Below are 12,602 nucleotides of genomic sequence, written 5' to 3'. Positions count from 1 at the left end.
TATTGTAACGTAATAATTACACGGTTTAGTAAATCTGGAACTCTGCGTTTACAACAGTGCCCGGATGTAAAATGTATTAAGTACCCGGATATGGATTTTCATGAACGGGAAAGTCGGAAAGATGACAGAAGTCGTACGAGGAAACGATCACCATCGAGCAGCCCGCGCCGCCCAACAGAAAGTCACAAATCCAAGTAAATCAAACGAATCAGAAAGCTTTCAGTGTCATTCACGTTCTCAAACAAGCAATCAATGCTTGTTTGTTGTCATTGATTCCTCTTTTAGACAATCACAGAAAGTCAGGGATGAAGGAAGGTCTAGTGAAGGAAGGTCTAATGAAGGAAGGTCTAATGAAGGAAGGTCTAATGAAGGAAGGTCTAATGAAGGAAGGTCTAGTGAAGGAAGGTCTAATGAAGGAAGGTCTAATGAAGGAAGGTCTAGTGAAGGAAGGTCTAATGAAGGAAGGTCTAGTGAAGGAAGGTCTAATGAAGGAAGGTCTAATGAAGGAAGGTCTAGTGAAGGAAGGTCTAATGAAGGAAGGTCTAATGAAGGAAGGTCTAATGAGTGGAAACGGGGAGACAAACGTCGTAGTCGAAGTCGTAGTAGAGAAAGGGAGGGAAGTAGAAGAGAGACGAAAGACAGGAAGAGGGGAAGGAGAGAGAGGACAAGATCACGGTCGCGGGATAGAGAAAAACGTGAGGAGAAGGAGGAAGAACAAAAGTTAGAGTTATAGCATTTGATATGCTATGTGTCTGTGCATGTCTGTCTGTCTGTCTGTCTGTCTGTCTGTCTGTCTGTCTGTCTATCTGTCTGTCAAATTTTCATATATTTTTATACATCAAAGCTAATACAGGTGAAACTAAAGTGACAGCTAATGAACAACAAGTGTCACAACTACAATTACAATTACACAAATAACAAGTAGCATTAAAAAGCTCCCCTACGGAGCCTACAAACCAAAATTTAGTTTACTGAATTGAAAGTTGAACAACATCTAGACTCTGGCCAGCTTTCTGTCCATATGTTACTCTGATCATCTTTCTAGCCAACACCGAGGCATTGCAACGCTGAAGTTGTACTGACAAGCGTCTTCACTGATGTGTCTTAAAATTTGAGGGATTGTTTCTTCCTTCTTCATCTCTATATAGTTTGGAAATTTTATTGAGGAACGTTGATGCTTCTTCTCCCCTCCCACCAAAGTGCTTGAAAATTAGTGGAATAAGGGTAGGAGTGTACCCTCCAGGCAACTGCTCTTTAGAATATTTGTTATGTTTGATGTCTTCTCTTCTTCATGCTGCAGCTTCATTTGTAGTTGCTGGACTTCGCAGAATGTCCTGGCTCCAGGGGTGAGTAAGGGCCACATCAAGCTCAACATTTCCCCTACATGTTGAGTCAAACATAACAATGTCTGCTCTATTGTTGGATGTGGTATATCTATCTTTTGGTTCGATTTGATGTTGGCATTGTAGACTGCTCAGGCATTCGGACCAGCACAAAACAGCAGAATTGTGAGACCAAACTGGGCCTCCACCCATTTTGCATGTTAGTAAATGGTACCCTTCAACATCTAGTGACTTTCCACATTCACATTTAGTGGCCCAAGGTAGTAAAGACAAAGGTAGACCCAATCTGAGAGAAGCCGCCAAGACAAAATTGCCAGATGAAAGTGCAAACTTCTCTGAAGATGGAATGGAATCTAACCATGCTCCTGCTTCTTTACCTCTAATTGAACGCAATCGTGCTGCATCTTGGTTAGAATCAGTTTCAATCAACTGATCTGCTTTCGATTGTACAAATTCTGTTGTTAGACGATGTTGCAACTTTTTTGTGTTAGGCAACAAATTCGACAACTTGGAAATATCTTTGAGATGGTGTTCTAAAGTTAGCCCAATATCACTCATATGATTAGACGATGTCACTAGAGAGTTGATTTGATCTTGAAGAACAGGAAAGCGATCAGGCAATAGCTTAAGAGAATGTGCCCAGCTGGCAACAAAAGCAAAGGGTGCCACTTCGTTTAGGGATGTCATACCAAAACCTCCTAGTCTTACTGGCAACGTTGCTTGGTTCCACATATTTCCACTGATGTTAACATTTCCTAGCAAACGAGAGAGGGTAGATTTTGTTTGCTTGTCGTGGATAGTAGCTGCCTGTTCCAGTGTTTCTGGACATGTTCCTCTTGCTAAGTGATTTAGCCGTGTGGTATGACAGTATCTAAGAAGCAACATGGATGCTTGCACATTATCCAAGTCAACAAGCTGTCTATAAAGATCATTCCCTTTTTCTGCAATAGTGGAACATGCTCGTGCAACATATTCGTTTCCCAATTGGTGTTCCTAGTACAGTGATTTTCCTAACCCCCTTCAAACATGCGTCCTCATCTTGCGCATATTTGGCCCCGCTCCTAAAAAGGCGTGGCCTAAGTCGGTTATGTGGTACAGTAGTAAACGTTTTTGATGGTGAATGTAATTGTAATGTATGTATATCAACCAAACTTGTAGACAGGTTTTATTATTAAACCAAAATTCAAACTAATAATAACACTTTGTGACTATGCTCATAATGTTATAACATAGTCATACAAATTACGCCTAGATGCTGTCCAAGTATTATAGGCAAATACTTTCTACTATAGACTAGTCTATATCAAACAAACATGTGGGCATGTTTTACTAGTTTGATATAATTATTAACCAAACTTGTGCCAACAAACTTCTAGTAACAGTCTGTAATTATGTTTCATGTTATGTGGCAGTGAGTGCCTATAACACTTTGTGCCCAAGGTGCTGTCCAAGTAACCTTCTAGCTTTGTGCTCTTTCCACTTGCAAAATGCACGCTCAAAATTAAACTGATACATAGGTGGTCCTTCTAGTAAAATGCGCATCAAGCAGTCAATTTTCTCTTCAGACAAACGGTTCCATAGTTTTGTCATAATAGGATTGCTGACAAGAGAATCCTCTTTCACAGCCAGCATTTGTTACTGGTATGACAAGTACATCTGTCAACAGTTGAACGGCAAATCTCTTTCTCCAAAAATCCAAGAATTCTGGTGCATTTGGTTTGCCCTCCTCATTGACTGAACTGCGAGATAGATGCTGCAGATATTGAAACCTTTTTACTCCCCATCTTCCAAAGTGCTCGAAGACAAGGGTATCAGTCTTACAGAGGCACCGCCTGGTCTCTTCTCTGAATTGTTCTTCCATTTTTTTCGTCACACCTCAGAGCCGCTGCCCCATCGAGGTATGCAGAGTTGGGAAAGGTTTCAGAGCTCCAGGGATGGGCGAGAGATATATCTAAGTCGATGGTAGATCCCGACTGTCTGTCAAACACAACAATATCCGGCCTATTCTCTGTGTTTGTATAGCAATGGTGCGGCTCTCTACAGTGGCGTATGTGTAGTCTTCTCAGACAATCTGACCATAAAGACGCAATTGATTCATGAGACCAAACAGTGCCTCCGCCCAGCTTGCAGGTTATTAGATGGTATCCACTGTCGTTGATGTTCGATCCGCAATTGCAATTCTCCACCCAATCAGTCTGTCTGTCTGTCTGTCTGTCTGTCTGTCTGTCTGTCTATATGTCTGTACATCTTCACTGATTTTTTAGGTTTAGAACAAAAGATGACGACACGGACGATGAACCACCAGAGAACATGGACAAGCCGGACTATGGCCTGTCTGGCAAGCTGACAGCAGACACCAACACATACAGGGTAACCACCACACACAGTGACATGTCCGCACTTCACTAACTAATACATCAACTCAAATACAATCCAGATTAATTGAAATTAATTTGGGCTTGTAGACATTGCCTATGGGCTGTTAATTAATTAAATAATTAATGTGTGTATGTGGTGTGTGTGTATGTGTGTGTGTGTGTGTGTGTGTGTGTGTGCATGCATGTGCGTGTAACACATTGGAAACTGCAACTATTGTGTTATGCAATCTATTAGGGTGTCGTAATCAAATACAATGAGCCTCCCGAGGCAAGGGTTCCAAAGCGACGTTGGCGTTTGTATCCATTCAAAGGAGACCAATCTCTAGGTACAGAACATCCAAATTGTACGCACTACACTAACTACTTGCATGCAGTCACACCTATATTAAATTATTGATTGCGTGGGTGTGGTTATTAATATCAAATGTGTCTTAATTTATTACAATTGCGTGGGTGTGATTATTAATATCAAATGTGTCTTAATATTTATTACACAATTGCGTGGGTGTGGTTATTAAATATCAAATGTGTCTTAATATTGATTACAAATTGCGTGGGTGTGGTTATTAATATTAAATGTCTTAACTTCTTACAATTACGCGGGTGTGGCTATTAATATCAAATGTGTTAAAAATATTGGTTGCAATTGCGTGGGTGTGGTTACTACATGGCTGTTGTTGTTTTTTCTGTCTGTAGATGTATTATATATTCATAGGCAGAGTGCGTATCTGGTCGGTCGTGAACGGAAGGTTTGATTTGTGCTGTTTGATGGGTGTATCACAGTATGTCTAGCTTATGTTCTGACGTTTTGTAGATTGCTGACATTCCTTTACTTCATCCGTCGATATCGAAGCAGCATGCCGTCTTACAATACAGACTTGTGAATCATGAGAGAGAGGACGGTGTGGTAGTCAAACGTGTCAAGTGAGTCGAATGCTCCCACGTGAAACCGTGTCTGTCCATCTGTCTGTCTGTTTGAGTGTGTGTGTGTGTGTGTGTGTGTGTGTGTGTGTGTGTGTGTGTGTGTGTGTGTGTGTGTGTGTATGCAAGTGTTACCAAGTTCTTCCCAGTCACATTCAGTGTCTAACAATTTGTCAATCATCTGACATTCAAAACCGTCCATTCCTACTTCAAACGCTTGAGTAACCAACACTGTTTATCTCTTGCAGACCATACGTCATTGACTTAGAGTCAACTAATGGAACATTCGTCAACAACAATCGAATAGAAGCATCAAGATACACCGAACTCATGGAGAAGGTAATCAATGTCATTCTACCACATCCAACCCTTACTAACGCACCACGTCTGCCAACATGTAATCTAAACCCTTAAGTTTTGAATTCTGGCAGCTTTCAAACACACAACGATCATTTTCATTGAACAACCAAACACACAATTGATGTGCTGTGTGTTGCTATATGCAGGATATGATAAAGTTTGGTTTTAGTACAAGAGAATACATTCTTCTACACGAACATTCACGAGAGAGCGAAGAGGAAGAAGAACGCGAAGATGTCACATAATGGACAAACATTAACCATCAGTGATTTGTGACATTTAGTCACGTGACAATTTTTTAGCCGCGTAGTCACACCATTTCCCGCTTGTTATTCATTCATTATGCATACAAAAAAAAGATATGCAAAAAATATGTCGAACTTTCCATGTAAATAACAAATCACTTTCTCTGCTAAATTTTTATTTTGTGTATTCCTGTTCAATGAAACAGTCGTTGAAGTCAATGGTTTGATTGTCTACTTGAAGTAGACGATAACGGCTGTTGCATTGTCGTCCATGTGTTTCAGCTCCATTCCTGCTATTGCGGCTTTTACTAATGCCTTGGCAGCTGGCGTCGGGTCTTTGTAGTGACTGACAATATTAACGGCTTCCTGACATCAATACAGAATACAGAGTTAGTGATTTGTGAAGGGATGTGGTTAGGTTTGTCACCTGATTACTCAGGCCGTCCCAGACTCCATCACTGGCAATGATGAGAAACTAAATGATGATAGGGGTCACTCCATTAGGTCATTCTCACTCAAGGTGTATGTATTCTCACTTTATCTTTGTCTGTTAATGTGAGGTCTAGAAGCTGGGGATCAGCACTGCAGCCGATGGTATGAGCCACGGTGTCTCCAATTGATCGAGAGACACATAGTCCAGGAACTCTCTAGTATATAATTGTGTAGAAATTTATTATGTATTGAAGGGATGCATCTGTCATGTTAGATTCTTGTATAGGAAGGATGCATATCTTAGACTATTGTATTGACTATTAAGAAATGCATCTCTTGATAAAGTACAGACTATTCAAGTATTGTATTGGAGGGATGCATCTCACAATACACTAGACTATTGTATTGGAGGGATGCATCTCACAATACACTAGACTATTGTATTGGAGGGATGCATCTCACTATACACTAGACTATTATATTGGAGGTATGCATCTCACACAAGACTATTGTATTGGAGGGATGCATCTCACAATACACTAGACTATTATATTGGAAGGATGCATCTCACACTAGACTATTGTATTGGAGGGATGCATCTCACAATACACTAGACTATTGTATTGGAGGGATGCATCTCACAATACACTAGACTGTTGGAGGGATGCATCTCACAATACACTAGACTGTTGGAGGGATGCATCTCACAATACTAGATTATTGTATTGGAAGGGTGCATCTCACAGTACATTCTATTGCAAGACTATTGTGTTAACTTATTGCTGCCTACCGGCTTACCTGCATCCTCCCGCGATTCCAGAGCCTGTTGGGTCCAACATACCGTCCACTACAATCAACACAATGTTATGACGCTCTGCATCATTCTTTATGCATAACGCCCGCCCAGTGGGCGGGGTCTGTACCTTGACAGATAAGGCTCAACCTTGCCACCCATCCTTCTGATCCTCTCCGCTTCCTTGGGATCATCACAGTTATGATCCGACGTCAATGCAACGCACGAAACTCTCCCTTTACTGTCCAACCGTCCAACAACCGCTCTAGAGTCTCCAAGCCACGCCAAGTTGAGTCTATGCGATCTACTAATCAGAGCCACTGTTGCGGTCGTGCCGCTCAGTGTGCAGTCGATGCTCCCTTCAGCAATAGCCTTATGCGTGCGTATACACGCAGACCTTAATGCAGCCGCCTTGTTGGCTGGATAGTCTGTCGAATCTTTAAGGTTTTGCAGCAGCAGCTCTTTGGCTCTGCGCGCAATTGATTTCCCATTGCTTCCGTGTCCGTCCAGAACTCCGACGTAGACGTCACCAGCTTTGATTCTGTACATGTTGAATGTATCCTGGTTTTCAAGCTTTCTGCCTATGTCAGTGTAGCCGCCGACTCGGATGGCCATGACAGAGTTGAGGGCCAGTTGGGGGCAAATGATGTGGTTTGGCTGCCAATTGTAGACTAAGTGTCGCGACGCTAATGTCATTATCTGATTGCCTTGTGATTGCAACGTCACTGGCTCACGTTGGAAAAGTCACGTGTGATGTCACAGTATGTGTGATCTGATTGGCGGATGATGCAATAGGATGTGAGGAATGAAGAGGTCATAGTCAGCTATTGTATTAGCCAGATGCAATTTGCAATATCCTGTAGAGTGTTGAATTGGAAAGCTGCAGCTCTCAATAGATTGTATTGGACCAGGAGGGACACACATTTTCATCAGTACTTTATATCTGCATATAGGCGTGGCCACAAAACTAATACCTAAATAACTAAAAACAACACCGTGTCAATACGCATTAGACAATAATTAACTAGCAAGTACTCGCAGAATTAGAATTTCTGCTAGTAACGATAAACCAATAATATATATAATTTACGCATGCAGTAAATCAGTCTTACGTAATCAGCCCCTCCCTCTTTTGGACCTCCTGAAGACGTCCGAAAGTTGAAAAGGAGGAGGGAAATTAGGGATGCGCGGACTAGTACAGTACTAGAATTGGCTGAATATGTTTGACAGCTTCAGAACTAGACTTGCCTGGAGTTGGTTATTCGTAATGATCGATCACTGTAATTACGGCAGTCTCGTTAGATTTTATATTTCTATCAGACACTACAGATTTTTACGTGAATCTATGGTGTACCTACAGTTTCACTGTACACGTGTGCCTGGGTCTAGTTCCAGCAATCTAAAAGTTGCGTGAGATCTGGGTTCCTTGCGTGTGAGCGTGTGACCTGAAGTAGCCTCGAATTTCCAGACCAGAGAGCGCGCGAACTCTAGTCTGGACCAAGTCGATATTAAAATGATTTCGGGAGTATTTATCAAAAGCGATGGTAAATGGTGTCTAACAGCGTAGGATCGTTTTACCTAGATCAACATATCATTTGTAAATGCCATGACATCTCACAAACAAAGAAGAGACGTCTGCAGTGTTTACGGCGATATCTTGGTGGACGGCATGGAACGACGACTCTTTGATTCTTCGGCAGACCGCTACCTAGTCTAACCGCTTGACTAGCGAGACTACCGCTCCACCAGTTGTCAAAGGTGATGGTCTAGCGACGCTGCTGTGCATGTCCTCTCACCGCAAACTTGAAAATATCAAAGAACTGAAGCTGAAACTAAAACTAAGATGTGTGTGTGTGCAGAGTCTGATCATTGTTTTTGGCATGCAGAGTCTTGTCATTGTTGTCGCGTGCACTTAGTCGCCCACGAGGATTTCACACGTGCACAATCAGGTGCTAGTGCACTTAGCATAACCAATTATTGCTAAGCCAATCAGAATTTACAACCGAGATTCGGGTTGTAGAAGCTGATTGGCTAAGAAGGGCTATTTCCGAAATCATTTAGTATCGACTTGGTCCAGACTAAAGAGTTCGCTCGCTTCGCGCGCTCTCTGGTCTGGAAGTTCGAGGCTAGACCTGAAGGAACTTGCGTGAGACTCACGCCAGTTGCGTGTGAGTTGGCAACTCTGAATTACTAGACTATTGTATTACAGGAATGCATCTCACAATACACTAGACTATTGTATTGGAGGGATGCATCTCACAATACACTAGACTATTGTATTGGAGGGATGCATCTCACAATACACTAGACTATTGTATTGGAGGGACGCATCTCACAATACACTAGACTATTGTTCTGGAGGGATACATCTCACAATACACTAGACTATTGTATTGGAGGGCTGCATCTCACAATACACTGGACTATTGTATTGGAGGGATGCATCTTACAATACACTAGACTATTGTATTGGAGGGATGCATCTCACAATACACTAGACTATTGTATTGGAGGGACGCATCTCACTATACATTAGACTACTATTCCAGACTGCATTACCAACTTGTAGCAACATAATCTACAAATATTAAATATAAAATTATAAATATGCTAAATACGAGACGAAGGCAACTTTCTTGGTATATTGTACAGTCGTTCACGTTCGATCTCATACTCTTCTAGTTTCTGTCTTGCGGCAAGTTTCTGTTTAATCGCCTGTGACAGCATCGTCTCCAGCGTGGCCTTCTCTTCCTCTGCTGCTTTCATCTGATGCTGCATATCAGCCAACTGAGACACATACTCATCACAACGATTAGCAAACACAGAACGAAGAACATTAAACTCCGACTCTCTTTGAATCATGACTTGCATGTCGGCCCTTAAAATATCAATCTCCCTCTGTAGTGCTCTCTTCTCATCTTCAAATCGACTCGTTGCATGGAAAAAGTTTGTCTCAGTCATTGACTTGGACATTCGAAGTACAACTTTAAGAGTTGCAATCTCTTCCTTCTTGCTACTGAGTTGCCGTTGTAGCTGTCCCACTCGTTTCTCCAGCTCAGCCATGTGACTAGACGTGGCATCATTTTCAGTGCCTCGTGATCGTTCGAGTGCCTGTTGCACCGTCCTTTCTACTGCTTGCTGGAGTGAGCGAGTCTGGACTTTAGCACGAGCAGCAAGTTGTAAGCAACACGTTGCAAGCGTGGCATCAGTAGGAATCTGCAACCCATCACTGTCATCTTTTCCATTGGCCATATCCCCAGTCTTGTCTTCGTCGCCATTAAGAACTCTGATATAATGGCAAAGAGCCGATAGCTCTTCATTCATAGTTGTCATGTCCTTTCTCGTTTCCTTCAATCCTGTCTCAGAATCTTGCAAAGACTTTCCTTTCAACACCAACTGATCCTGCAGTGATTTTATCACATCCGTCTGCTCAGCACAGCTTTCTCTCAGTCTTGTCACCTCTTTTTCCAGACTAGCTGCTTGCACTGACGATATCATCTCCATATCTCGCATGCCACCTTGCAAACTCTCCACTTTTACATTTAACGTGGAAGCTTCGGATTCCCGTGTTGCAATGGCAGCCTTCAGCTTCTGTTCCCTCTCATTGAGACTATCAATTTTTCCCTTGAGAAACCGAATTTCCTCTGATGAGCTGGTTTGGAGTGTCACATGTGCATGTCGAAGCTCAGCCAATTCTCGTTCAGCCTTCAACTGTCCACACAAAGCCTCAGCATCAGTCACTCCTCGTGCTGCATCCAAATCCTTCAAAGCATTTGCCTTTTCTCCTTGTAATTTCTCAATGATTCGTCTGTTCTCGGCCAACTCTCTCTTCAATTTATCTGTCTGCACTTTTAATGTCTTGTTGTTCTCTTTCAAAGCAGCAACCTCATTTTCAAGCTGTAACACGTGACTTGGGTTGATATCAAGAGATTTTTGTAACTCATCACACAAACTCTGACCAACTGCTACAGTCTCTTCCATCTCTGTTTCACATGAATTAGATCTCGAAGAAACATTCTCGCTCGGTGAATTCAACCCAAGTCTCATGGCTGTCAGATCAGCCTCCATTTCACCAAGCTGTTCCTCTAGTTTGTGCTTGGATTCTCGTTCCTCTCTCAGCGTATTGAAGATTTGAGATGTGTGTTGTTCAGCAAGTTGTCGTTCAGCAATTGACTCTTGTAGTCTCTCTTCCAGTGTCTCTGCTTCTTCTCGTAAACTCAGATTTAGCTCTTGAAGGCTCTCACATTCGGCTTCAACAGCTCGAAGTTTGGACAGTCGTTCTTCTAAACTCGACACAATTGCTTCAAGTTCTCGTTTCTCTTGACTCGCTCGGATTTCCTTTGTTTTAACGTCACGTAGTTCAGTAACTAGATTTTTCTCTTTTGTTTTGAGTTGCTCCAGTTCATTCTCTAAAGCTTCATTGTCGGCTTTCTTAATGGCACTGACCTTTGATCCTTTCTTCAGTGTTGCCACTTCTTGTTCCAATTCTTTGACTCGAGTTATAAGAGATTGCTCTTGAGACTCGCTTTCCTTAATCAAGCGATTTTTGGTTGTTTCCCATTCTCGATTTCGTCTTTCTTGCTCTTCAAGCAGCTTTCTAATCATCTACACAAAACAAAAACACTAACTTGTAATGCAAATAAATCAAATCACCATGTCCATATATTCACCATTTATCCTACACAACACGTGTACAAACACAGTGGGTCCAATTACAGTATGGAATATATAATCAATTAATTGGGTTTGTTGGATCAAACGGTGAAAACAAAGGTGTTGACTGGTAAATAAATTAAACATTTTAATATTAAACTTTAGTTTGTAGAGCCTCAGAGTTCCCATCACATTGCCTGACGATCCCTCAAGCTCTAATAACTGCCATGATCTTGGTTGCTTCATGGCAATCTTGGTTGATAGATTTTTCTGATGCAAGCTAATCGTGTAGAAGCTAAGATTATCACACACACACACACACACACACACACACACACACACACACACACACACACACACACACACACACACACACACACACACAAATGGCAAATGGATAAGGAGCTGCCGTTAACTGGTAATGCCTCCTAGCCAGATGGCTGGGTTCCTGTGCACTAAGTAGGAGCCATGGGCCATTCTAAACAATATCCTGGAGCCTGGCCAGGTACTCGCAGGAGCACCAACCGCGACGCCAACTGTGGTGTGGGCACCCGAAGTTCCACCCGGACCCCAGTGGCTGATGAACTTTGTCGCAGTCGAAGGCCTTTGCCACCCCAGTCAATGACCAGGTACTCATCCATACTCCTGAGTCGAGAGAGGCAATTGTGTGTAAGTTTCTTGCCCAAGGAAATTATGCCATAGCTCACCATCACTGCGACTTGAACCTGCGACTTGAACCTGCAACCCTGCAAGGTCCCGAATGTTTCAATTCTCCAACACACCTCTAACCAATTGAGCCACAACATCACTGACACACACACACACACACACACACACACACACACACACACACACACACACACAATCATTTGCATATGAGCGGCTTGAGCTAAGAAAATATTATTGTTATGGTATGGGTTGAGTGTCACTAAGACATACCATAGTAATTAAAAGTTGTCACATAATAACAACCACCCCACACCCCCACACAAAAGACAGCAACAGACGTAATGCAACCGCACACCACTAAGTAGCAGTAAACTAACCTCTTCGTTGGCCTCAGCGTCACGCCTCGCCGCATCATAGAGCGACTCAATGCGCTCATTCTCCTCCTGCACTCTCTCCTTCTGCTGCAACACAATCAGACCATATTGTGCCGCCTTAATCTTATCATCCGTCGCCTCGCACAGCTCTCTGTTCAAGCGAGCGATCTCGTCTGCCGTTTCGTCGGCTGTAGCAGATGACCAGTCCCTCGGGACCTCAACAAAGTTGCCACTCAATACGTCACTTGTCATCCTTGATGTCGTCATACGTGGCGACGGCTGTAGCAACTAGAGAAACCCTTTGGGAAGCTGAGGTGGCGGGCATTAACACTGACTGCGTGTAGATAGGTGATCCGGATGTACTGGCGATGGTTCGTCTTGTCGACAAAACCACGCCCATAAAATAACGTCACGTGACATGGTGTTTGCTCGAG

At 42.7% G+C, this 12,602-nt stretch overlaps 3 protein-coding genes across 4 annotated transcripts; 1 reads left to right on the top strand and 2 right to left on the bottom strand.

Moving 5' to 3' along the window:
• Positions 1-84: 84 nt before the first annotated feature.
• Positions 85-5,443, top strand: LOC134197325 (smad nuclear interacting protein 1-like). Of its 2 annotated transcripts, none has more exons than XM_062666620.1 (8): positions 85-194; positions 286-720; positions 3,608-3,713; positions 3,957-4,047; positions 4,418-4,470; positions 4,536-4,645; positions 4,891-4,981; positions 5,172-5,443. In XM_062666620.1, exons 1-8 carry the CDS (start codon positions 91-93, stop codon positions 5,259-5,261), a joined length of 1,080 nt encoding a protein of 359 aa, XP_062522604.1. In that variant the 5' UTR covers positions 85-90; the 3' UTR covers positions 5,262-5,443. The 2 variants fall into 2 exon arrangements, with proteins under 2 accessions (XP_062522604.1, XP_062522603.1); XM_062666619.1 differs by having other exon boundaries at positions 5,149-5,442.
• Positions 5,444-5,451: 8 nt separating this feature from the next.
• On the bottom strand, positions 5,452-7,168 carry LOC134197326 (uncharacterized). Its single transcript, XM_062666621.1, has 5 exons — positions 6,603-7,168; positions 6,478-6,526; positions 5,784-5,894; positions 5,675-5,722; positions 5,452-5,613 (listed from the first exon to the last, which is right to left on the bottom strand). Exons 1-5 carry the CDS (start codon positions 7,166-7,168, stop codon positions 5,479-5,481), a joined length of 909 nt encoding a protein of 302 aa, XP_062522605.1. The 3' UTR covers positions 5,452-5,478.
• Positions 7,169-9,035: 1,867 nt separating this feature from the next.
• Positions 9,036-12,570, bottom strand: LOC134197024 (protein bicaudal D-like). Its single transcript, XM_062666257.1, has 2 exons — positions 12,172-12,570; positions 9,036-11,077 (listed from the first exon to the last, which is right to left on the bottom strand). The coding sequence occupies exons 1-2, from the start codon at positions 12,433-12,435 to the stop codon at positions 9,083-9,085; spliced, it is 2,259 nt and encodes a 752-aa protein (XP_062522241.1). The 5' UTR covers positions 12,436-12,570; the 3' UTR covers positions 9,036-9,082.
• Positions 12,571-12,602: the final 32 nt, after the last annotated feature.

Source organism: Corticium candelabrum, chromosome 22 (assembly GCF_963422355.1).
Source record: "Corticium candelabrum chromosome 22, ooCorCand1.1, whole genome shotgun sequence".
Lineage (NCBI taxonomy): Eukaryota > Metazoa > Porifera > Homoscleromorpha > Homosclerophorida > Plakinidae > Corticium > Corticium candelabrum.
This window is presented reverse-complemented; position numbering and strand designations above follow the sequence as displayed.